The 26,099-nt window shown below is 37.8% G+C and overlaps 1 protein-coding gene and 1 pseudogene across 1 annotated transcript; both read left to right on the forward strand.

Moving 5' to 3' along the window:
• Positions 1–3,387: 3,387 nt before the first annotated feature.
• Positions 3,388–16,288, forward strand: LOC140228582 (uncharacterized). The gene is made up of 6 exons (XM_072308812.1): positions 3,388–3,525; positions 3,917–3,999; positions 4,368–4,590; positions 7,927–8,058; positions 12,824–13,012; positions 14,988–16,288. Exons 1-6 carry the CDS (start codon positions 3,423–3,425, stop codon positions 15,476–15,478), a joined length of 1,221 nt encoding a protein of 406 aa, XP_072164913.1. The 5' UTR covers positions 3,388–3,422; the 3' UTR covers positions 15,479–16,288.
• A 2,285-nt stretch (positions 16,289–18,573) lies between these two features.
• On the forward strand, positions 18,574–24,827 carry LOC140228583 (uncharacterized; annotated as a pseudogene).
• Positions 24,828–26,099: the final 1,272 nt, after the last annotated feature.

Raw genomic sequence — 26,099 nt, forward strand, 5'->3', positions numbered from 1 at the left:
GGTTTCTTTGTATAGATGTCAATAGAAAATGGACTATGACATCATGATAGCAAACACCGAAAAAAAAAAGACTAATGCAAACCTTGAACAATTAGACTAGTAGTGTCGTGGGCTGCTGTCTCGGGATTATTTTGATATTTCTGACATTCGATACAAATGGAAACATGTTGAAAGTTCTTCAGGAAGAAAGGATAAAAAATCAATAGAAATGATGCAGGCAAAATGTACATCTTGAGGTGAACCTCGACACCCCCCCCCCCCCACACACACACACACACACACACACACAGACACTGAAATTAGCATAGACGGGAAGGGGAAGGGGTACATAATAAAACAAATCGACTGCAATACTTTTTAATGTTCCATTTCATGTTGTCTCAGGGGACATCGGTCGGGGGAGGGGCACTAGTCCAGAAGTTGGGGGTGGTAGGACCTAGGGCGACCGTGCAGGGCTATCTTGTCCCAGTGAACACTCTTTACGTTTCATAGTTTTCTTTGTAGTTAGTGTCTGGAAGTACTAGTCCGCATGACAGTCATGAGACAAAGGTAATCGTGTTGTCGAGATGGTGATTGACTCAGGGTTCCATCCAGGGCATGTGCAACTGTGTGGACACGTTGCATATTTTCGATTAGTACCAATGAGTAACAATTACTGATACTTCGGTTTAATATCCAATCGATGAATTCTCACTATTTGCCAAGTGGTTGGGAATAAACATAAATTCAAAATATTTTTGATCAAGTGCCTTGTTAATAAGTACCCACCTCTGTTAATCATCAATTTTCCGCTTGCATCACCAAGTTCATTCGTGACAATAACGAGGCCTTGAGGCTTTCTGTGCATGTTTACTATAAATGGCTGAGAATCGAGTCGACGCCCAAATCCTCTTTATACGTATATCTGTATTCGAGATAATTCTGAATTGTGGAAGGACCCGAGACTTCTTGATTGTGTAAGGGCCTTGTCCTCAAAGCTAATCGCGATACATGCCACCGTCAGCATGGACATTATCTCGTGCGGATCGAACATTCCGTCTCTATAATGATTATGATCTTATTGACACGTGTAACCTCAATGACTTTCCAAAGGGTCTCACTATCATTATCATCCCAGCACTATGGGCTACACGTGGGCTCCACCTAAGTCAAGTGGGACAATTTGGGTATTATCTTATGGCCATGTTTGCATCTGACACGATATGAACTCATGACCTCCATTTAAAGAATTCAAAGCCTTATCCGCTTTGAAAAACAACGGGTCTCCGGAAGAAAGCATGTTCGGGCATGCATTCACGGCAAGCCACCACACACCAAAAAAAAAAATAATAATAATAAAAAATAAAATAACAAGGAACTGTCAAGACTAAAGTCCTTTGATAACGTTGCTTTAATTTGATAGAAAAGACTCATTAGTTTCAACATGGTGAGGGCTTGTCGTCTGAACGTAACTAAAAGTTACGTTCAGACGGCAAGCCCTCACCTCGAGGATAAACCTCTTGCCCCCTAACTTCGACGTGGGTCCACATGGCGAAGCTTAATCTCGAGGTTAGGAAACCTCGAGGTTAAACCCCTGTCCCTTTGAGTTCGTTGATTTTTGTGTCCACACGGTGCTTAACTACGAGTGGGAACCCCCCCCCCCCCCGCGGCTCGTGGTCAGAGCGCTAACCCTGAGATATATTGTGAGCTAACCTCGAGGTTAGCTAACTACGAGTGCGTCTACACGGTCCCTAACTACGTTAACCTTGAGGTTAAGGCTTGTCGTCTGAACGTAACTTTTGTATTAAAATCGACAGAAAATGGACTATGACATAGTGATAGCAAATATAAGGACGCACCAGAAGAAGACAAATGCAAATCTGCAACATGTAGTGTTCGCGGGCTGATGTCTCGGGATTACTTTTTAACAGTTTTTTTACATCGCGCAAATGGAACTAAGACGGAAATCCTCATGGAAAAGGATAAATATTAAATGCAAATGTTGGCAGACAAAACATACCTCCTGAAACGAACTCCCCATGCACAACTGAATAAAATAAGCTTACACGGGACAGGGGGAAGAGGTGTAGATATATATGACAAAACGACGGCAATGTATGTTTCATAATAATTGTCTCAGAGGATAGTTCCCAGAGCGCCACTGGTCCAGAAATGGGGACGGTAGGGCGGCCGTAGAGGGCTACTTGTCCCAAGGAGCACCCTGTCCGTATAACTCTTGTTTCCTCTTGAGTTATAGGTGCCTAGAAGTACTATAGTCCAGATGGCGGTCAGGATAACTCTATCTGTTCAATTCAATTGTGTAATAGTGTAAACCCCCAATTTGCCATATTATTCTGAGATAGCAACGTGTTTATGCCTTGGAAAAATGTTGTGTTTTTAAAATCTATGAAAATTTTATAATTTTGTTGCCAGGAGCTATAATGAGCAAATTGTAGAGAAAATGTCAAGCTTTGCTCTTATGTAAATTGTACAACAAATCTATGTTTGCTTTTCTTTCAAATGACCAGTAGTTACATTATTGTCCAAAAGGCAAGGCTTTTGCACACAAATTGTGACAGAAACTTAGAATGTGCTGGAAATTCCAGTAAAAAAAAACAACAACAACCAAAAAAAAAACCAGTCGATATTCAATAACTACATATTATGAAAGTTACATGTAACAGGAATGGAATCGCGAGAAACGCTTTCATTGAATTGTAGTAGTTTCCGATTTATCAATCGTTTTGGGCGGGTTTGTGCGTTTGAGCAGAATATGCGCAGTCGACTGAGTCAGGCGTACGAACGTGGCACATAAAAAGTTAAAGATGATATTGTTGAGATGGTGGTTGTCTCAGGTTTAATTATCAAGAGCACAGGCGAGTGAAAATAATACACATTTACTGTGACAACGTTCCTGTTACCTCAATTCCTTGACAGTAATGACACAAATCCTTGACAATGTGCTAACTCGCGACTCTTGGATGATAACCTATAATATACTTTCAAAGGAAAGAGACCACTCTGTCATGACTCAAGTCACCATTTATTTGGTCTACCCATGGAATTTTGTGGATTGGAAGTTCTCACAGGAAGGTCATGACTTTGAGTCACAGCAGCAAATGCGTTTCTCTTTGAGAATCCCCACCATCCAGATTTACTTATGAAAAGTACCTCCTATTGTATAATCAATATGTTTATCGTTGAACAACGAAATAGTGCGACAAACTATCTGCCAACTATCTATGCAAATGTGGATATTGATTGTGACGTCACTATATAAAAGAGTAGACACAAACGGTAACAGCACACAACTACAAACTGTCACGCAGCAGAAGAACCAGAGCCAGGAACTTCTTGAGACAAATATTTTTATCCCCTTTAAAGGTATCTGGACCGACTTAAAAATAACAATAACGTGTGAGTGAAGAAATTGCAAAGTTAGGATGTCATCTGTGTCTGGATTATCGCATGTTTTTATGATCTTCTGCTTGTCTGTGGTAATATCACAGACCCATGGACTACCAAAAGACATATCCGAAATGAAAGGTAAGGCATTTGGTTCTATGAACACAGGAGCAAATATAATTTGTGTTCCTCATTCTTTTCTTTAGTAGAACGGACTACAATGAATAACGAAATGTCATCACACTGTCGGATATTGTATGTGGACGGCGTAAAAATTGTTTATTTGGTAATGCAAGAGTGTGATCTTAATTTATGAGTAGGGCGTACAGATTTCGGAGCATGATAATAGTCTCTGATTTTACATTATTATTTTGATGTCATTTTATTCATGAATCATATTATATAATAATTATATATCAAAAAGAGAGATTTTTGCTTCCTTTGCTTTTTATAGAATACAATTTATACATGTATAGGCACCAATGTAGTAAACAGTTGTGTCAGCTATATGTTTTGTGTTGTCATTCTATAGGAGACGGGAGTCTGACAGCTTCTGACCTGGATCAAGTCTTGGCACTCCGCGATCAAATCCGTGAACTTCAGACATACTGTCAGGTAAGGTCGCTCATGAAAAGAACGTGAGTTTCATCTTGTTTCTACCGCGTCACTTTTTTTTTTTTTTTGGCCATTGTTCATTTCATCAACTTGTACTCCTGCTCGCCATTCTTCTCTTGGATTCATCCGTTTCGCAGAAGACGGGGAAGATGTTTTTTGATTCATGCTATGTATGCTGGTACTAATATCTACATCATGCTACTTCAGTGTAAAGTCTACAATGCCTTTAAAATGAAGTAAAATCATTGTCCTTCAATAAAATGATTCATGAATGGCAAGAATTAGTCACACTTTTTTGTATATTTTGTGTTTCTCTTTCTTGCATTTTAAAATATCACGATATAATGAATTCAACAAAAATTTCCCAGTCATCAGTTGAAGACATCACTCGGTCTTTTGCAACTCTGGAGCTAATTTCTCAAAACCCGGCGATCCTGCAAGACATCAATTTCCCTGACAACCGAGCCGATGAAAATGTTAAACGAACTCGTCGAGGCATGGACTCTTCCGTGTCAACTCTCAATTCACCAGCAACACAACAGAGCAACGATCTAAAACTCCAGGGGCCCTTCGAATGGCCACTGCTTTCTGGTGAGTGTAGTAGTGGCTTTAAATTTACCAATCACATGTATTCTATGTCTGTGATATGAAGCTATTAATTTCGTTAACATACAAGAAGGATGAATTCCGACTGAGAGGCTTTTGCTTAAACGTACATACATAATACAAGAAATGATCATTCGTGTGTACTTTTATGTGAGCGAACTTGTGTATCAGGGAATTGCGGCACAAACTGGGATCAATACTTGTTCGTGCGTCGTATCAAGACCTGAGCAAGGGTGCACATAACATTGATTAGTAAAACGCATTTTAATCAACTGAAGTTCAGCAGGGAGAATGGGTGGTTAACTGTGAATATGACATACAAATTTGTAATTATCGATTTACACTATACACTAACTCTGATTGCCAATTATAAACACACACACACACACACACACACACACACACACATATATATATATTCTATGTATTCTGTTTAAGGTACATTTGCAGCATATTATTTTTCACCGACACTCTCCAAACCGCAACGCTAGGCGTTGTGAACCCACAATGCATGGAAACAAAAATAAATAATTGAATGAATTAGTAAGTATAGCCCATAAATAGCAGATAAATACAAATTGCACACAATTTGCACGCAAATTGCTACACAAATAATTGGATAAAGCCTCGGTTACACCGGAGCCGAATCAGCTGTGAATCCACCCGAATACACGCACTCGGGTGGATTCGGGAGCATTCTGTTCTCCTCCCCCGAATGGGCGAAAATTCGGGAAGGATTCAGGAACATTCGAGGAAGGATTAGGCTCGTTTTGAAATGTTCAAAACCAGAGTAATGGCCCGAATCATCTAGCCAAATAGACCCGAATCACACAAATAGAGTCGAATCTGCTCAGAATGCCCAGAATACCTTCCCGAATCCATCCGAATCGTTGCCCGAATACAGAGCACAATACAGGCGAGTGAGCCAAATAGGCCAGAATAGCCCAAATAGTCTCGCGAAAGCCATATTGGCGATTTTGGTCGGATTCGGGACCTATTCGGAATCTATTCGTCTCTGATTCGAATCAGAGACGAATCCTCGGTCAGATCAAGGGTGTGATTTCACGGAGCACGCGAACGATTTGAGAAGGACGCGAATGGAAAAATCCAATATTCGGAAAAGTTTTTCTCCGATTGTGTTCCGACAATGAAGCTGAAAACCATTCTTGCGCAATTTGTGCGAAGTTCTCACGACGTATGTGCGAATATCGTGTGTATCATTGCTAAAGTAAAGCATGTTATGTACACGAAAAACACGCGACGGAAATGCGAACAACGCAAATTATTCAATGATAGTGGGAGAGAATGTACCCAAGGAGAGGTGGGAGCTGTCTTGAGTTGTTTTTTTTTTTAATTTCCTGTATTTCTTCTTTCTTTTTCTCTCATTTCTCTATTGTGTGCATGCCTAGAGTTTTTTCTTAGGACCTATCTCCACTAGTAAAGCATTTAATTCTTTTTTCACAGTTTCTCCAAAACATAATCTCTAGTTTCAAATGTAATTTTTGCATACTTTTGCATACTGCGATTTTTTTGTACATCAAACATAATTTTCTTTCTCTTTGCTAGTCATTAATTTTTCTTTTTTACCATATAGTTGTTAATAATTGTTTGATGTTTAGATGTATGCTACGATTTTGATTTGTAGAAAACGTAGGTCATACATCCCCCAAACATGCGCTAAACGTTCGTGAGAATGTCTCAAAAGGTACGCGAACAGTTTGCTGTTACGTTGTAAAATGATCGGAAAAACTTCGCAGATTTCGGGATACATACGCGAGACATTCTCCAGTTTCGGGTTCTGTTTGGGCTTTCACGAACATTTTGCGAACATCGTGTGTGTCTTGCGAAAGTCTTGCGCATATGACGAGGCTTTGAAGAAACTTTCGAGAACAAATCACGAGCAAATCACGACCAAGTGTGCGGAAAAGGTTAGCAAAAAAAAATGCAATTTTTCTTTTAAATTCTCGCCGAAGTAAAAACGACATTCGCGAACAATTCACGACGCTTCCGAACCCTCACGTTCGTTTACCGATCTTTTGCACACTAAAATACGAATGCTGGATTTTGCCATTCGCGTCCTTCGCAAATCGTTCGCGTGATCCGTGAAATCACACCTTTAACTACTCAGGATGGGGTTATAAAGGTCTCTGAATGTGTTAGAGACCTTTGCTTTACTTTGGACAAACACTTAACTCTTAAACACCATATCACAAACATCTGTAAGTCTGCATCTTTGGGTATTTTCAAAATAGGGAAGATCAGGCGTCTGCTTGATCAATCATCAGCTGAGCGGCTCGTCCATGCCTTCGTTTCCTCTTATCTTGACTACTGCAACTCCCTCCTTGCCGGCCTCCCTCTTTCTCACATATCCTCTCTCCAACGTATCCAAAATTCAGCCGCTAGTCTCCCTTAGTAGGAGACATGACCAATATTTCCTGTTTCCGCTCACTCCATTGGCTACCGGTCCATTCCCGTATTACTTTCAAAATCCTACTTCTGACGTACAAAATCACACGTAATCTTGCATCCACGTATCTTCAAAACCTAGTCTCTCTTCGCTCCTCATCTTCTGCCTGACCCCTTCATCCTCCTCTCTCCAATTACATGTACTTCATGGCCCACGTACAAAAACCCCTTATAGAGACCGAGCCTTCTCTTCCATTTCGGCACCCTTTGGAATAAACTCCCTCTTCATATTCAGAATGCTTCATCTGTTAAATCATTTAAAATTCTTCCCAAAACTCACCTGTTTAATCAGTTGTATTTTTTTTTTCTGGAGGCGCACACAGTCAGTTATTAATTATTGTATCACTGTATTACATGTATTTTTCTCTTTTCTTCTTCTTTTATTACTGTTATGCTGGTTTTGCTAATGTTATTGTGTTTTCTAGTCTTTTTATATGAATAGCACCTGTATGAAGTGCCATATAAATGCAATCCATGTTATTATCATTATGATTATTGTTATCACTGTTATCATTATTATCATTATAGGTTCCAAATCCTCCGAATCCATCCGATTTAGGCCATATTCGGGCAGAATCGGTCCAAATTTATTCGGGAGAATTCGGCTTTGGTGTAACCCTGGCTTAACGGGAAATTGATACATCATGCAAATATGAAAAATGTTCATCAGTTTCTTACATTTGGAAATTTATCTTAAAATGCTATCACTATAATATCATGGAAGATTTCGAGGTTTCAACTTTCTTTTGAACAGATATAGTGCCTTTTACGGACATGGAGCTAAGACTTCATAACTATACCATGGAAGTGTGTATAGTTTGGCAATTTTGAGTGCGTTGTTCTTTTTCACGGCAGGCCAGTGTTTTCTGTGTCCGGCTGGTGTTCCAGGCCCCCAAGGACCTCCCGGTCCTGCTGGTCCTTCCGGTCCTTCCGGTCCTTCCGGTCCTTCCGGTCCTCCTGGTGCCTCCGGCAGGGATGGCCGCGATGGTAGAGACTCTTTGCTCGATTTACAAGGTACATATACAGGCCCTAACCTTTTCAAAGGACAGTGTATCTATTTGCGTATCTGAGGAGTCATTTTTTTTCACGTCTTTCTCCCTGCTTTTAGAATTCTGAAAGGGATCGATTTTACAAACGGCGAGTTCGTTCTTTTGATAGCAAGAACATAATGATTGACATGTACATGTACATGTACCCCGCGTGTATTATTGTTTTTTATTGTTTCAGTTAAATTTGTGTGTTTCTTGTTCAGTCATTTTTGTTTATCTGTTGTTGTTGGGTTTTGTTTTGTTTTTTTTTTTTGCTTTTACTCTCCCCTACTGAATATTTTGTGCATTGTTATGTTGCTTTTACTTTGGTTGAACCCCTTCAAAAAACTGCATTTGGCTGAAAGGGCTATCCATCTCATTAGTGTTGAATAAATAAATATAAATTGATAAATTGATAAATCGATTGATTGCTATCGCAAATTTTCCGATAAGTTTTCATGGTGTGAATTTTAATATAATAGTCTCTGATATAATATATCCTGAGTTACATGATTTCTGGAGAATTGACTCATTCTTGTTTACATCAATAACTATATATAGTAGGTATAGCGATATTTAAGGAAGTTTCAAGATTGTGTTTTGGGTTTGCAATTTTCATAGTTTGAATAGTATCTTGTCTAAACTCGAATAAATCAACGAAAAGCAAGGTGGAGAGATATTCCAAAAAGGGCTTTGGTGTCAGAATAATGTCTACAAATAAAAGAAAATCCAGTTTTTCATATTTGTAACAATATTTGGAAAAATCACCCCAAAACATTTTCTTGGATAATTTAGCCGTAGAAGAAGTTTCCTCGATCAAATTTTTAGATTTATTTCTCGATAGTAAGCTCACCTGGAATTTGCGTATTGATTCAATTTGCCGTACAATCTCTAGAAATATCGGCGTAATCAATGATGTTGAATTTTATTTTCCCAAAACTGCTGCATAAAGGTTATACTCATCTTCGATTTTACCCTGTTTGAATTATGATATTCTCGCCTGGGGTAATACTTATTCCTCATATCTAGAAAGAATATTATTATTGCAGAAAAAAGCTCTTCGTATTATTTGTAGATAATCGTGGAGATGTCATACTAATGACTTGTTTCATCAAAATAATATCTTAAAAATTAAGGATTTGTATTCTTTAAATCTAGGACAGTTTATGTACAAACTAATAAATCATTCCCTTCCTTTTGTGTTTAATTCCATTTTTATTCAAAATAAAAATGTACATTAATATCCCACTAGACAATCTAATGAATTTCATTTACCACTGTCTAGGACGAGTTTTGCAAAATCTATAATTATTCTCCTTTGCCGGACCTAAATTCTGGAATTCCCTTCATAGCAGCAAAGAAGAAGCTCTAAAATTCAACACCTTTACTTTTAAATCAAAGAATATTTTTTTATCAATTCTTATTATCACTGGGGACTTGCATCTTTGAAAGCTGCTAATTCATTTCTTTGCTTTAAGGCCTTTAACTTTGTTTAATCTATTTCTGAATCGTTGTACAATACATTATTCATATAAAATTATAGTCCATATCTCGGTAAGACTAAAGTCTCATGTGCTTTGGCATCGACCCTTGAACTCTTCCTCCTTTGCTCTTTCCTCTGTCCTCTTCCTGTTCCTTTTCTGACCTTTGACCTCCTGCTTATTCTTTCCACGCGTATGTAAGAGAGCTGCTTTGTTTCTATCTGTGTGTGCGTTTGTGTGCGTATTTGCTTTATCATGTTTATGTTCTGTTTCCCAATCAAAATGTCTTATCGTTTCGTTTGATTATTACTACAATTTAATAATAATAATAATAATAATAATAATAATAATAATAATAATAATGATAATAATAATAATAATAATAATAATAATGATAATAATAATAATAATAATAATAATAATAATAATAATAGACATTTATAGAGCGCCTTTTCCACTGGATGAAAAGCGCTAAATCATTTTACTACTCACAAAGGGACTGCATTCTACACGCTAGGTTTTTAAGTAGTCCCCTCCATTTCCGACTTTTTCTTTGTTCACTTACAGTTTGTCCATGCATTTCTTCATCTAAAGTATGAATTGTCTCATTGCAAACAAAATGGCGTGCATTAATCATTTGAATATGCAATAGTTAAAATGTTCTTTACTTGAGATATTGTATACTTTCGTCGAAAATGAAATGAAATGAATGAATGAATTTGTAATTCCTGGTTACCTACCAACTCCAAAATCAACTGGAGTTACACGATACCAACAAAACTAGAAACGTCACTAAGGCGACCGGTATCCCTCCGCCGTAATACAGTGCACTCCCGCTATAACGAACACGGTTATAACGAAATTACGGTTACAACGAAAGTATCGGCTCTATGTTTTTCATTGTCTATTTTCGGATATAACGAAATTTTGATATAACGAAAGATTCAAGATTCAAGATTCAAATTTATTTTAACTTCCATCAAATAAGCAAAGAAATTATATACAATGCATATTCACAGGATATTTGTAATAATTGCAGAATGTGATTTTACAAAGTACATATGAAAATGAGTAACAGATGAAAGAAAAACATAATTATATTTTTGTTGATATATACATAAAGCGTATAATACAAGTTAACTAAGGATGGGAATGGAAATGGAGGGTCCCTCAAGCTTGTACGATATGGGACCCTCAGAAAATACACAAGACAGCAATATAAAACAAAATAAAACCAACCAATGTCAACTGACATGAAATCAAAATAATTGGGAAAGGAAAAAAGAAAGAAAAAAAGAAAAAGAAAAAAAGAAAGGAAAAAAAGAACTACAGCACGTGCCATCGTGGACGCAAGCAAGTTGGATTCCATGATGTAAATGTAGTGATAAAATACAACCTGGATTGAATATAATGCAAAATTTTTGTATACGTAATTATACCGGTAAGAATGCAGGAGAAGGAGCGAATAGACACATCGGTATATACGGAACAATAACAGGAACGTATAAGGAGGACTTGTGTTTAAAAAAAAAATAAATAAATTCATAATTGTTTGACGTAAAAAGAAATGATGACTTGACTGAAACGAAAGAAATCTGCCTTTCCTGAAGACTTTGTTATAACGGGAGTCCACTGTACAGGGTAGTCTGGTACAGGGTTCTCCTGATAAGTCTAGAGTATACGTTTTGACACTGTGAGATGACAGTTTCACATAATTGACAAACTAAGAAAATGACATGTTTGTCACAAAAAACTGTGTTGAGTGTTTACTTTCCTTGAACTGGGTTTCATTTTGATGGATGGCTAAATTGTTTAAGAGAGCAGAGCAAAATATTGGAAAAAAAAATATGTGACACTTGAACATTTTCCTTTGATGTTTGACCCAGTGGCCAAAATCTTTCTCTACAGAATTATTGTGTAGTCATGTATGCTAGACTGGTGCTCTACCGATTGAGCTATTGAAAGCCTTAGTTCGGTGTTCGTCCCAAACCCTTAATTCTCTTTGCTCGTGTGGTCAGAAGCTATAGTGTGTGTATGTGTGCCACACACACACATAATTAACCTGACATAAACCCAAAGGATGTAAATCAACTTTGGAATAAATGCGAGGGATCACCGGAGTAATCGGAGGTCTCGGGCTCGAATCCCGATGAAAACCCATTTTCTTGCTCAAATTTTTTACTATCTATTATTTGTTTCTGGTCAGTTTTCCCTTTCTTTGTTTCAATATATTTATATATATATATATATATATATATATATATATATATATATATATATACATATAATATATATATATATATATATATATATATATATATATATATATATATATATATATATATATATATATATATATATATATATATATATATATATATATATATATATATATATATATATATATATATATATATATATATATATATATATATATATATATATATATATATATATATATATATATAGGCCATTAGGGCATGGTTTCTAACTCGACAATATTTTATTATTAAGGTATGAAATTACACTTTCATAACAAAATTTATGACACTGGGAATATTGTAACATTATTAGACAATTATTAGACACTGTGATAATTCAGCGGACGCAATATTCCCACATACTGCAATATGTCACACAGTGTGGTTTTGTGTGGCAAGCTGTAGCAACTGTGGTTACAATGTAACTTTCGGTGAAGAACCACATAGACTAGAATTGCACACTGTGGCAACTCTGTGGGCACACAGTTGTTGTTTCTTCGTTTTGTTTGGTCCCTAGACCAAATGTGCACTCCTCTAAAACGCAAACTTTACACTTTACACCTTACACCACAGGATTGACGATTTGAACAACGACAACACAAGATATCGTCCGTTTCTTGTACGGTAGGCCTATCAGGCAGATTGTGACAGGGGCTTAACGATTATTAAGTTATACTGTCAATAAAGTTGATTACGGATGGACGGAAAGACGGATGATGTATGGAATTACGGAAGGACGGACGGAGGGGAGGACAACCCGAAAACAGTTATGCCTCCGGCAACAATTCTTGGAGGAGGGAAAAAGTAAAATAGAAATAAATCACGGAATGTACAATGGGATTTTTGTTAAAGTTTACATTACATAAAGATTCTCTGTGATTCTAGCACAGCAAATTTTGGGCTCAGAACTGGAAAGTAATGAGTACGAAAAGTACAGCATATTATTTTTTGTGTGTGTTTTCTAATCATTATCTCCATGAAGGTCTGGATGAAAGTCAGGATAGAGGGCAAGAACCTGATAACATGTTGTTGAATTCAAAAGACGAGGCGTCAATACGGCAGGGTGCTGGGCGACTGCAAAGTGACGATGGGACGTCGAAAAGAAACAGTGTCCTCTACGTGAGATGGGGCAAACTGGATTGCCCACAGGGCGCAGAACTCGTGTATTCCGGTAAGAAAAGGAACCGAGTAGATAGTCATGTACCTTGCAATATATTGTATTTCTCTTCCCGCCGCCTCCTCCTCCTCTACTGATTTTCCATAACCCTTCCCCCTCCCCTGAGGCTTTACTCACTTTGGTATTTTTATCAAGTAGTCCCTTTTACTGAAAACAATTCTTGAAGGTAATCATTGTTTCACTCACCCCTTGTGTGATGGAACAGGAACTTGGAATTGACAAAAGTCTTTTGAAGTCTATGAAACAAATCCTATCTATTGATACCTAATTCTTGCTTACCTAGGATGAAGAAATAAGAAAGCAAAAGAAAGAACTAGAAAAGCACTCTGAGAGCGCAGACCTCCGCCAAGCAGCTACTTTAAATCGATGATCTTGCTTTTCTTGATGCTGAAAAATCGCCCGATTTCCCAAAATAGAAGCCTTTGTTACGTCATAAACCCTCACCTGCGCGGCGCGTCTCGCCCTAGCAGAAACTAGAGCACACTCTTTAGTGCGCGTAGGGTGTATGAAAACCGCAAAATGCGCAGCTTGAACTCCAAGTTCATTGACCCTACCTGCCAAAATATCGAAAATCCTTCATAAAATCCATTAAAATTTCCGGATCACTACGAAAATCTAATCATCTGCTCCTTGTGTCATTCTCCACTTTTCCTGCAAGTTTCATCCAAATTCGTGCTCAACTTTTTGAGTCATTTTGTACATGGACAAACAAACAAACAAACAAACGGTAATGAAAACATAACCTCCTCCCTTTGCGGAGGTACACAGACTGGCAAAAGATCGAGAAGTCTTCGCAGTCTTGTCACACTGACAGCCAAACTTCTTTATGAAATGGGTTCAAGAATGTAGCCAATTGGAAGCGCTGAAATGAGTCACGTGTGCGTGCATTAATTTCTTACTAACATGCACGGCCTGACGTCACAATGTTTACACTAGCAGTGCGCACTCAATCAGTTGTTACGAGTGCGTCGCGCGCTACTATACGCGCTGTCAATCCTGTAAACAGCTTCTATAGAGTTCGGGCTGCCGGCCGGCCTTTCTTGTGCATAACATGTGGCGTACGTATACTCTTATACGTACAGTACTTATATGTGCGGGATTTCCGAGTGCGACGTGCGTAAATGTTTGGGACGAGCATCTTCGGACATCTTGACGTTTGAGCGAGTGCTACATGTAGCTGACTGGTATTGACCCACAAAGGTACGTGAAAAATGCTGTTAGTTTTCGACCCATTTTATAAAACAAATGATGCACAGGATTATTTCGTGGCGTTAGTGAAGGTGCGGCTTGCGCCTCGTGCATGTTGCACCATTGTCAATACTCTCGAGTGCGCCGCACCTTCACTAACGCACTAATCCTGTGCATCATTTTGTATACTATCGGTGCGCGCGCGCAAGAAAGAAGAAAGAGCGCGCATTCTGATGACTAGTGATTGTGACGTAACAATGTACGCCTGTACATGATAATGGCCTCGCGCTTCGGAGACCCTGCCCGCATGCAGGTGGTGGACTGGTGACGTGACAAAGATCGCCAAGTTTTAGTTTCTCGCGGTCACACTGGCAAAAGATCGAGAAGATTGGAGGGGGTGGGGAAAAAAATCCCTAGTTGATGTGGGTAGTTCGGCGAGAAGTTTTGCGGGAAGTTTGCGGTCACACTGGCAAAACATCGAGATCTTAAAGATCGCGATCTTAAACTTCTCGATCTTTTGCCAGTCTGACCGCGCCTACTGGTGTGACCGCAAACTTCCCGCGAAATTTCCCACATTGCCTATAATGAATTTTCGTACTTGTTGCTTTCAGAGAAAGCCAACCACCTGCGAAATTTCCCACATTGCCTATAATGAATTTTCGTACTTGTTGCTTTCAGAGAAAGCCAACCACTGTAAAATGCATGTATCGGGTGTCATCGCGGGTATAAAATCTTTAGTTGACATAATACATGTATATCGATATTGATATGCATGCTACAGGGTCCGTTGGAGGTGAATTTTTCTCAAATGCCGGGGGCGCTTCTAACTACCTGTGTTTGCCAGACGTACCGCTCTATGACGAGGTGCAAACATCGCTTAGTGCTCAACGAGCTTATGTTTATTCTACCGAGTTTCAAACAAAAAACTTTGTTGGTCATTGGCCACAACTGGAGGACCTCACCCCGAGTTGTGCTGTCTGTCTGGCTCCAAAGGGACAAACGACCAAGTTGATGATCCCAGCTCGTAACGTGTGTCCGTCCGACGAATGGCGTCTGGAGTACGCCGGTTATTTGATGACTACTAGATATGATCACAAGAGAACCGAGTACATCTGTGTGGATCGCAATGCTGAACCGGTACCGGGATCGCGTGGGAATCAAAACGGAGCCGTCCTGTACCACGTGGAGGGAAGATGTATGGACGGAAGCGGTCTTCCTTGTGGCCCGTATAAACATGGCTATGAACTCACATGTGCCGTTTGTACGATCTAGAAAACCCCTCTTTTTGGAGGTAGTCTGTGACATACCTTTGATCACGGTTATAATCGTCTAGAATTGGACAACGAATTCGAAAAAAAAGGTAATAAATATAGTCATTGATTAATTCTGTAGGTGACGACATCTGGATTTTTTGAAATATGCGAGTTTTCAAACGGTATGTTTACACTTCAGACAAAGAAATAGAAACACAAGTACAAGGGACAATTTAGCATGCTACTACAGCTGTGTTGTTGTCGATGTTCCTTGAAGGACTCTTTGAGAGCTATTAGAGAGTGAAATATTAAGTTGATGTGGTGCGACGTTTCATGGAACCAATGAGGTACTCGCTCGCCTATCGGGCAATCCTTGATGGAACTGAAAATTGTTGCTAGGCTGTGTAGTCTCAATAAATTTTGTATGTAGGACCTATGTTTTGGAGCCTATTATGCATGAAGAGATCATGAAATTTTAGAAATTGAAACTGTAATCCATTAGTTTCACAACAATGAAAGATTCTAAATTATGATTTTATTTTTTATTTTTATGCGAAATCTAAAGCAACTGATAAAAATCAACAACTTAAGTTAAGGAACTATGTAAAGCAAATGCGCGTTGACTTATATCTATTCATGATGCCCTGATCGTCACTTGTGTGGCCAAAAGATTATATACCATATGTTCCATTAGTTCTATATTTCTTTTCCTTAAATCAAGATTCTGCCAATGACTTCTTTTGACAACCATTGCTACAATATTAATTTGAATAGCAAAAGACATTGGAATGCAGGCCACCTTCCCCTTAGACCTAGCATAACTTTCCCTTCAGTATCCTTTGTTCATAATATTGGTATGAAACATGGAGATATGCAAGTTATGCCAATTTTCTTCAGTAATCAAAATGGTTATTATATACACCTCTGAAGTAGCGACAAGAAATGTATATACCATAATCAATAAACCTACTGTACCCCATCTACGGAGAGGAGTCAGTCTCGTTATTTGTGTCATTGAGATAGCCACCTGCCTGTATTTTTCTCCTCGAATGTACCGCGTATTCAGGCTGATATTAATTGATAGACTTGTAAGTAAACCAGTCACGTGTAATAATTCAGCTGCCACAATGGTCCATATAGTGATTTCAGAGTGACGAGTGATTCGCTTGCCTAGTATACCACTCTGGGTATACCACGCTAACATCGAACAGCAGATACAAGTGCTGCCCGTTATCATCAAACTGATTAGATTAGAATGAATGTCTAGCATTGTGTGTTGTTCATCCTATGTCAACCGTGTCACTATCTAGATCATTCTAGGATCAAAAAGATGTCAGTCAGGTGAGCTGGTATTATCACATCAGCATTCCGTAATTCTTGTTACGATGATAAGATATCAAATATCAAAGTATCATTGAACCTAGAAAAGACAATTCTCATCGGGGCAACTTACCAAGTGGTTGGTAATAGTTAATAACATAATTTGATATTCTTGATCAAGTGCCTGGTTAATAAATACCCACTTAACTTTTTCCGTTTGCAAGACCGAGCTCATTCGTGACAATAACGAGGCCCTGAAACTTTATGTGCATGTTTACTATAAATGGCTGAGGATCAAGTCGACGCCAAACCCTCCCTATAGGTATACATTTAATAGGATAATTCTAAATAGTAGCTGGACCCGACACTTCTTAATTGTGAACACGAGTATGATTATCTGAGCCCTTGTCTTCAAAGCTAATTGCGATACATCCCAGTATCAGCACGGTCATTAAATACCACCTCTTGCAGATCGAACATTCCGTGTCTAATGATAATGATCTTATTTAAAATGATGTGCAGTGATGGGTAACCTGGAAGAAAATAGTGTTCAGGCATGCGTTTACGGCAAACCACAAAAACTAACAAGGAACTGTCAATGCTAAAGTACTTTGATAACGTTGCTTAAATTTGAAGGAAAAGACTCATTAGTTTCATCATGTTTTCTTTGTATGGAAATCAACAGAAAATGGACTATGACATTGTGATAGCAAACATGAGGACGCACCAAAAGAAGAAAAAAATGAAAAACTTCAACATGTAGTGTTCGCGGGCTGATGTCTGGGGATTACTTTTTTGATAGTTTTTTACATCAAACATACTTTTTTACATCGCGCAAATGGAGCTAAGATGGAAGTCCTCATGAAAAATGATGAATATTAAATGGAAGTGTTGGCAGACAAAACATACATTTTAAACGAATTCCCAATGGACAATTGAATAAAATGAGCTTTCGTGGGACAAGGGGAAGGGGTACAAATAAGACAAAACGACTGCAATTATGTTTCATGCTGTCTCAGGGGAAAGTTCCCAGATTATCACTGGTTCAGAAATGGGGACGGTATGACGGCCGTGGAGGGCTACCTTTCCCAAGGAGCACCCTGTCCATATAACTATTCTTTCCTCTTGAGTTAGATGTCTAGAAGTACTATAGTCCGCATGGCTGTCAGTTTAAAGATGGTATTGTTGAGATGGTGGTTCTCACATGCTAGTGGAAACAATGCACGTTTCCGCTGACAAATTACCGGTGAGTAACAATATTCCTGATACTTTATATCCTGGACAATATGACACAAAGCCTTGACAATGTGTTCACTCGCAACTCTTGGATGATACCTTATAAAAAAAAATTAAAAAAAAAACTTTCAAAGGAAAGAAACGACTCAAGTCACCAATCTTTTTGGCCTACCATGGAAGTTTAAGGACCAGAAGTTCTTACAAGAAGGTCATAACTTTGAGTCACAGCAGCAAATGCGTTTCTTTTTGAGAATCCGCGCCATCCCAATTTACTTATGAAAAGTACCTGCTGTTGTATAATCAATATATTTATCGCTGAACAACGAAATAGTGCGACAAACTATCGGCCAACTATCAATGCAAATGTGGATATTGATTGTGACGTCACTATATAAAAGAGTAGACACAAACGGTAACAGCACACAACTACAAACTGTCACTCAGCAGAAGAACCAGAGCCAAGAACTTCTTCAGACAAATATTTTTATCCCCTTTAAGGGTAACTGGACCCACTTACAAATAGCAATAACGTGTGAGTGAAATAATTTCAAAGTTAAGATGTCATCTGTGTCTGGATTATCTCATGTTTTTATGATCTTCTGCTTGACTGTGGTAATATCACAGACCCATGGACTACCAAAAGGGATATCCGAAGTGGAAGGTAAGGCATTTGGTTCTGTGGTTCTGTGAACACAGGAGCAAAAATAATTTGTATTCTTCATACTTTTCTGAAGTAGCCATGTTCTTTAATGTCTCATTGGTAATGACTTAGTAAGACAGAAACAACCCAAAAGGAAATAAGTAAGAAAGAACGAACTACAATGAATAGTAAAATGTCAGGGCACTGTCAGATATTGTATGGGGACGCCGTAGAAATTGTTTATTTGGTTATGCAAGAGTGTGATCTTAATTTATAAGTAGGACGCACAGATTTCGGAGCATGATAATAGTCTCTGATTTTACATTATTATTTTGACGTCATTTTATTCATGAATCATATATATATATATATGTATATATATATATATATATTATATATATACATATGTATATATATATATATATATATTATATATATACATATATATGTATATACACATATATATATATATACATATATATATATATCTATATATATATATATATATATATATATATATATATATATTTGTATACATATATATATATATATATATATTGCATAGAAAGAAAGATTTTCGCTTTCTTTACTTTTTTTAGAATTAAAGAATACAACTACACTAATACATGTTGTGTAGGCACCAATTATCCAGCGAACTGGGAAAAGTCAGTGACCATTGATCAATATAAACTTCCCTTGCGGAGCAGATGTACAACTAAGTGTATCGTAAGAAGTTTTGTCAGCTCCATGTTTTGTGTTGTCATAGGAGATGATAGTCTGACAGCTTCTGACCTGGATCAAATCTTGGCACTCCGCGATCAAATCCGTGAACTCCAGGTAAGGTCGCTCATGAAAATAACGTGAGTTTCATTTTGTTTCTACTACGTCGCTTTCTTCGCCATTGTTTATTTCACCAATGTGTACTCTTGCTCCGCATTCTTCTCTTGGATTCATCCGTTTCCCTGAAGACGGAGAAAAATAGAATGTTATTTGATTCATGCTATGTATGCTGGTACCAACATTTACATCATGCTACTTCAGTGTATTAAAGTCTACAATGCCTTTAAAATGAAGTAAAATCATCGTCCTTCAATAAAATGATTCATGAACATGATGAATGGCAAGAATTAGTAACACCTTTTTGTTTATTTTGTGTCTCTTTTTCTTGCATTTTAAATGATATCACGGTAATAAATTCAAAAAAAAAATCCCAGTCATCAGTTGAAGACATCACTCGGTCTTTTGAAACTCTGGAGCTGATTTCTAAAAACCCGGCGATCCTGGAAGACATCCATTTCCTTGATACCCGAGACGATGAAAATGTGAGACGAATTCGTCGAGGCATGGACTCTGCCGTGTCAACTCTTAATCCACCAGCAACACAGCAGAGCAAAGACCTAAATCTCCAAGGGCCCTTCGAATGGCCTCTGCTTTCTGGTGAGTAGTAGTGCTTTAAATTCACCAATCACACTTATTCTATGTCTGTGATATGAAGCTAATAATTTCGTTAACGTACAAGACAGATGAATTTCGACTATACGTATGAGGCTCTTGCATATAACGCGCATACATACATACAATCAATGATCATTCGTGTGGTGTTTTTTTTTTGTTTTTTTTTTGGGTGTGAGCGAACTTGTGTATCAGGTAATCGGGGCACAAACTGGGATCAATACTTTGTTCATGCGTCGCATTAAAGCCTGAGCAACGGTGCACACAATATAATGGATGAGTAAAATGCATTTTTATCAACTGAAGTTCATGCAGCAGCGAAAATGTGTGGTTAAATGTGAGAATGACATGTGTATCGATTTATATAAATTTTACATCTTATGATAGCGCAGGTCACTAACTCTGATGGCCAATTATACGCATACACACGCAATATATATATATATATATATATATATATATATATATATATATATATACATATATATATATGGTGGGAAGCTTTCGACCTTCGGTCTTCATCAGCTTTATTGTCTGCTAAGCCGACGTGTGTGTATTTCTTGGGTGTCTTGTTGCTGTCTTGTGACAGCCCGAAAAACACACACACGTCTGCTTAGCAGACAATAAAGCTGAGGAAGACCGAAGGTCGAAAGTTTCCCACCAGCCGGCTTCCTGCAACATCTTTTATCACCATTACAATGTCTTGACTATTCCTAAGATGACGGAGGCGTACGGTACGAGTATCAGCATCATCGCACTATATATATAATTAGCGTCTACAAATATGTATATATACAACTGTATATGACATACATGTATTTAAGGTTACATTTGCAGCATACTTTTCAATGACCACCCCCCCCCCCCAAAAAAAAAAAAAAAAAAAAATCGGTTACGCTATAGGCGTTGTGAGCCCGCGAGGCATGCAAACAAAAAATAATAATAATTGAATGAATGAATAAACATACAAATGATAGATAAATACAGACTGCACAGGTACACAATTACCTGCATAATATGAAAATGTAAATCAGTTTCTTGCGTTCATAAATGTTATCTTTATAATACTATTAGTATGATATCATGGAAGATTTCGATGTTTCAACTTTCTTTTGAGCATTAATGGACATGGTGGTGCAGGGAGCTAAGACTTGATATCTTTTCTAATTCAAAACGAGGGTGCGACTTCCTGATCTGCTGATCAGGTCCACGTGACGATAAATGATGTAATATAAATCAGTAATATATCCTACCGTCTATTTAGAAACAAAAATGATCTGAAGCGTCTCGATCCTTAGCGTTGATAACTATTATAAGCAAATGGAATGTATTGTTGAACACACCCTACTATTCCAGAATTCAAATTAATTCAACGTTACAATCGCTGCTCATAAATCCTCATACCTGTACCATAAAAATGTGTATAATGGCCATCTTTGAATGTGTTCTTCTTTTTCATGTCAGGCCAGTGTTTTTTGTGTCTGGCTGGTGTTCCAGGCCCCCAAGGACCTCCCGGTCCTGCTGGTTCTTCCGGTCCTTCCGGTCCTCCTGGTGCCTCCGGCAGGGATGGTCGCGACGGTAGAGACTCTCTGTTCGATTTACGAGGTACATAGTTTATCTGACCTTTGAAACGACGGTGTATCTATTTGCGTATCTCAAGATAATTTTTCTTTCGTCTTTCTCCCTACGTGAACAATTCTGACAGAGGAGAGATTTAACAATCATACAGTTCGCTGATTTTGATAGCAAGAATATGATAATTGATTGGTATAGCAAACCATCCGATATATTTTCATGGTGTGAATTATGATAGTCTCAGACATACGTGCCCGGATTTATTCCTTTTCTGGATATTCGAGTCATCCCTGTTTTCAACATTAATGTTAGATTGACGATTTAAGGAAATTTTTATAGATTGTGTTACGAGTTTGTTGTTTTGATGACAAGAATAGTACATCGTCTTACGTCAAATCCATCGATGAAAAGTAATACGCGCAGATATTCCGAAAAAGGCTTTGGTATCTTATTAGAATAATGTCTACAAATAGAAAAAAAAAATCCAGAATTTATTTATTTTTTTTTTTTTGGTGCTTCCTGTGTACTGAACACCTACAAACTCAACTGGAGTAAGACGATACCAACAGAGAAACCGCGGACTGTAAAACGGAATATTTTTTGTTCTTTATTCTCGATAAAGAGTAAAAACAATAGCTTATTGCTCAACTAAAAAAAAAAGACAAAAATATTTTCATAATAAGAAGCGTAAAATGTAAAGCATCATTTGAATATGATGGTGGATAGTATATTATTGGAACAAGAAGTAAGTGTCAAATTTCCTGGATTATGTATAAATGAAAATAAGAAATGGAACGCTCATGTGCAATACATCTCTGATAAAAGTGTCTATATATGTCTTGGTAAACATAATCTAAAAAGTATTATGTCCCAAAGAATATTTCATTTATGCTGTATAACTCGTTGATATTATCGTATATCTCACATTGTAACATAATAACCTATGTTTGGGCAACTTCAAAAAGTCACATTGACAGTATATTGCTTCTACAAAAGAAAGCTATACGTATATTCAACAACTCAGGTTATCGGTACCATTCAGATCCTTTGTTCGTAGAATTAAAAACACTCAAGGTAAACGACATTGATTTTTTTTTGGCAAAATTCACTCTTTATGTTTCGCTTTATAACGGTGAGTTACATCTTCCTTTTTCTCATTATTTCAATTGAACAAAGACATATACATGTTTATCCCACTAGACAATCTGATAAATTTCATTTACAAAATCCTAAAACGGTGATGGCTCTGAAATCTATATCAGACACACCGCACCCGATATTTGAGATTCTCTTCCTTCTGAAATTCGAACTTTAAAGTCTTTGTATGAAATAATCTTTTAAGAAAGTTGTAAATATAATGCTGCTCTCTCGATATCAGGGATCTCATACTGCCATTGTCATGATTGTAATTCTATTGTCTATGAAATTCCCTCGTGGAAATATCACCGTTCTTAATTTGTTACGTAATGTTATGTAATCGACCATGACCTGTAACTGTTCACCTGTACCTCGGTGAGAAAATACTTTGCCATGCTTTACTATTCAGTGATCCAGGTGATCTAACTTTGTGTAAACCTTTAGCGAAAGCAGACAGACCTCTCCCTTCCTTTCTCCTTTCTTCTATCCTATCTCCGTGCAAGTCATCCCCCCTCCTATTTTTCCACGTAAATCAAGCAAGGCTTAAGCTGTAGCTCTTCTGTATTATCCACTGCATCGCTGATATGTAGAATGAAGAAACTTACTTTGTGAACATTCAACGCTTATGTATATGTATGGCACCAAATATGTATCGGCCTACATGTTGTGTATGTATCTGCACGTGCGATGATAATGCAGGAACTAATAAATCAAATCAAATCAAATCAATTCAAATTCAAAAAGAGTCTCCGTTCTTCTAGCACAGCAAATTTTGGGTTTAAAAACGCAAAGTAATGAGGACGAAAATTTCAATATATCGTCTCGTGTTTGTTTGTTTTTTTTTCAATCGTTCCCTTTCTAAAGGTCTGGATGAAAGTCAGGATAGAGGCCAAGAACCTGATAAGATGTTGTTGAATTCAAAAGACGATGCGTCAGCATGGCAGAGTGTTGGGCAACTGCAAAGTGACAATCAGACGTCAAAAAGAAATAGCGTCCTCTACGTGAGATGAGGCAAACCGGATTGCCCACAGGGAGCAGAACTCGTGTATTCCGGCAAGCAAAGGGAACCCAGTATAGGTAGTCATGTACATCTGTATTACGCAATGCATTGTATTCCTCCTAGCGCCCTTCCCTCCTCCTCCTCCTCTACTGACTTTCCAAAACCTTCCCCCTCCCACAAATTTGGGTTTCACTCAAGTTTGATGTTTTAAAAAAAGTAATCCGTATACACAGGGAACAGTCTTGAAAGTGATTATTGCTTCACACACTTCTCGTCGTGGAACATGAATTTGGAATTGACAGAAGTCTTTTGAAGTCGATAAAACAAATCCTATCAATTGATATCTTTGTTGCTAGGCTAAGATGACGAAATGAGAAAACAAAAGAAAAAAATATGATTTTTCTAACTTGCTGCTTTTAGAGAAGGCCAACTACTGCAAACTGCATGGGGGGTCGGGTGTCATCGCGAGTAAAATATCTTAAGTTGACGTAATACATGTTTATCGATATTATACATTGTATGCAGGGTCTGTTGGAGGTGAATTTTACTCAAATTCCGGAGGCGCTTCTAACTACCTGTGTTTACCAGACGAACCGCTCTATGACGAGGTAGAAAAATCGCTTAGTGTTTACCGAGCTTCCTTCCGAGTTTCAAGCACATGACTTTGAGGGTCATTGGCCACAACTGCATGACCTCACCCCGAGTTGTGCTGTCTGCCTGGCTCCAAAGGGACCAACGACCAAGTTGATGATTCCAGCTCGTAACGTGCGTCCGTCCGACGACTGACGACTGGAGTACGCCGGTTACTTGATGTCCGCTAATTATGATCACAAACGAACCGAGTACATCTGTATGGATCGCGACGCTGAACCAGTACCGGGAACGCGTGGGAATCAAAACGGCGCCATCCTATACCACGTGGAGGGAAGGTGTTTGGATGGAAGCGGTCTTCCTTGTGACCCGTATGTCCATGGCTACGAACTCACATGTGCCGCTTGTACATGCTAGAAAACTCCTCTTTTTCTGCATGTGGAGTAGTCTGTGACATACCTTTGATCATGATTATTTGTGATTATATTTTGAGTAACAGGAGTTGAGCGGCAACTGTTACCAATAATTACGCTATTGCTACTTTCCTCCTATGTTCCGTATTTTCCTTAAAGATTCCTCGTCTTCTTCTCTTTTTCTCCCTTTTTCCTTATACTTTATCTTCTAAATCCACTCTCTCTCCTCTTTAATCTCCGTCTTATCTATAGCACATACTTATCTCTATCCCAACCGTCGTTAATATAGACTTAAAAGCTTTATTTTCATGTAGATAGATAATGCCAGCTGAATCAACATTTATTTTCATGATTAAGATAAGAAACTTGATACGCGTGGCCTTGATAGTTTTAATGTAAGTATCATCATATTGTGTTATTTGATGTATCACAATTCATTCACAAAGCTACATCATGGTTTGGATAAACATGTTTAAGGAAAAATTCAGAAATCATCACTTTCATTCGATAATGACCAAAGACAACATTGCAATATAGGCATTGCACTGGTTTTGACAATATTCGTTTTGAAGACCTGAATTTTCGTCATCAAAATTCTTAGTAGTATTGATCATGATCATGGTGAAAAAAAAAATCGTTTAAGTCTGCTTCACAGCCCCTCATACTTATGTTATACTTATACATATGCATTCACACGTACAGAATAGCGGGTTACCGAGTGTGCTCCAAAACTCGAGTTTTTCGCAACCTTTTGTCAGACGCTCCAAAAATAAATAGCGGATTATAGCGATTGCGCTCGGAAACTCGAGTTTTTTGGCAACCGTTAATTTTTTACTTCAAGCAAAAATATTGATTGAATCTCAATTTGGATTTCGGAAAAAAACATAGTACAACTCACGCATTACTCAAGTTTATTAATAAGATAGCTCATGCTATAGTTGATGTTTCTCATACTGTCGGTGAAGTATCATCTAATTTATTTTTTGCATAATTTTCGTATTTATATACTTTATTGTGATTATGTGAGGAATATGAAAATAAATTGAAATGAATAATGAAGTGAAAAGACTTTGATCAACCAAAGGAAGCAGGAAGAGGGAGAGAGAGAAAGAAAGAAAAATTAAATCGTGAAGTTGTTGCTGAGACAGTGTGTAAGGTTGTCGCCTAAACGGCAAAATTGTCATATTTGGCATTGTGTATTTAGAAAATCAGCCATTTTATTTACACTCATTTGTGATAAAGTTGTTACGTTCCTCATGAATATTTATGAGCTGAA

Source organism: Diadema setosum, chromosome 5 (assembly GCF_964275005.1).
Source record: "Diadema setosum chromosome 5, eeDiaSeto1, whole genome shotgun sequence".
In the NCBI taxonomy this organism is placed as follows: Eukaryota; Metazoa; Echinodermata; class Echinoidea; order Diadematoida; family Diadematidae; genus Diadema; species Diadema setosum.

What these genes read in the sequence shown, in the direction of transcription:
- LOC140228582 (XM_072308812.1), top strand. Translation starts at nt 3,423, where the DNA reads ATGTCATCTGTGTCTGGATTATCGCATGTTTTTATGATCTTCTGCTTG. An exon ending in AACTTCAGACATACTGTCAG is followed by an intron (nt 4,000 to 4,367) that starts GTAAGGTCGCTC and finishes AAAATTTCCCAG; the next exon opens with TCATCAGTTGAAGACATCAC. An exon ending in CGAATGGCCACTGCTTTCTG is followed by an intron (nt 4,591 to 7,926) that starts GTGAGTGTAGTA and finishes TTTTCACGGCAG; the next exon opens with GCCAGTGTTTTCTGTGTCCG.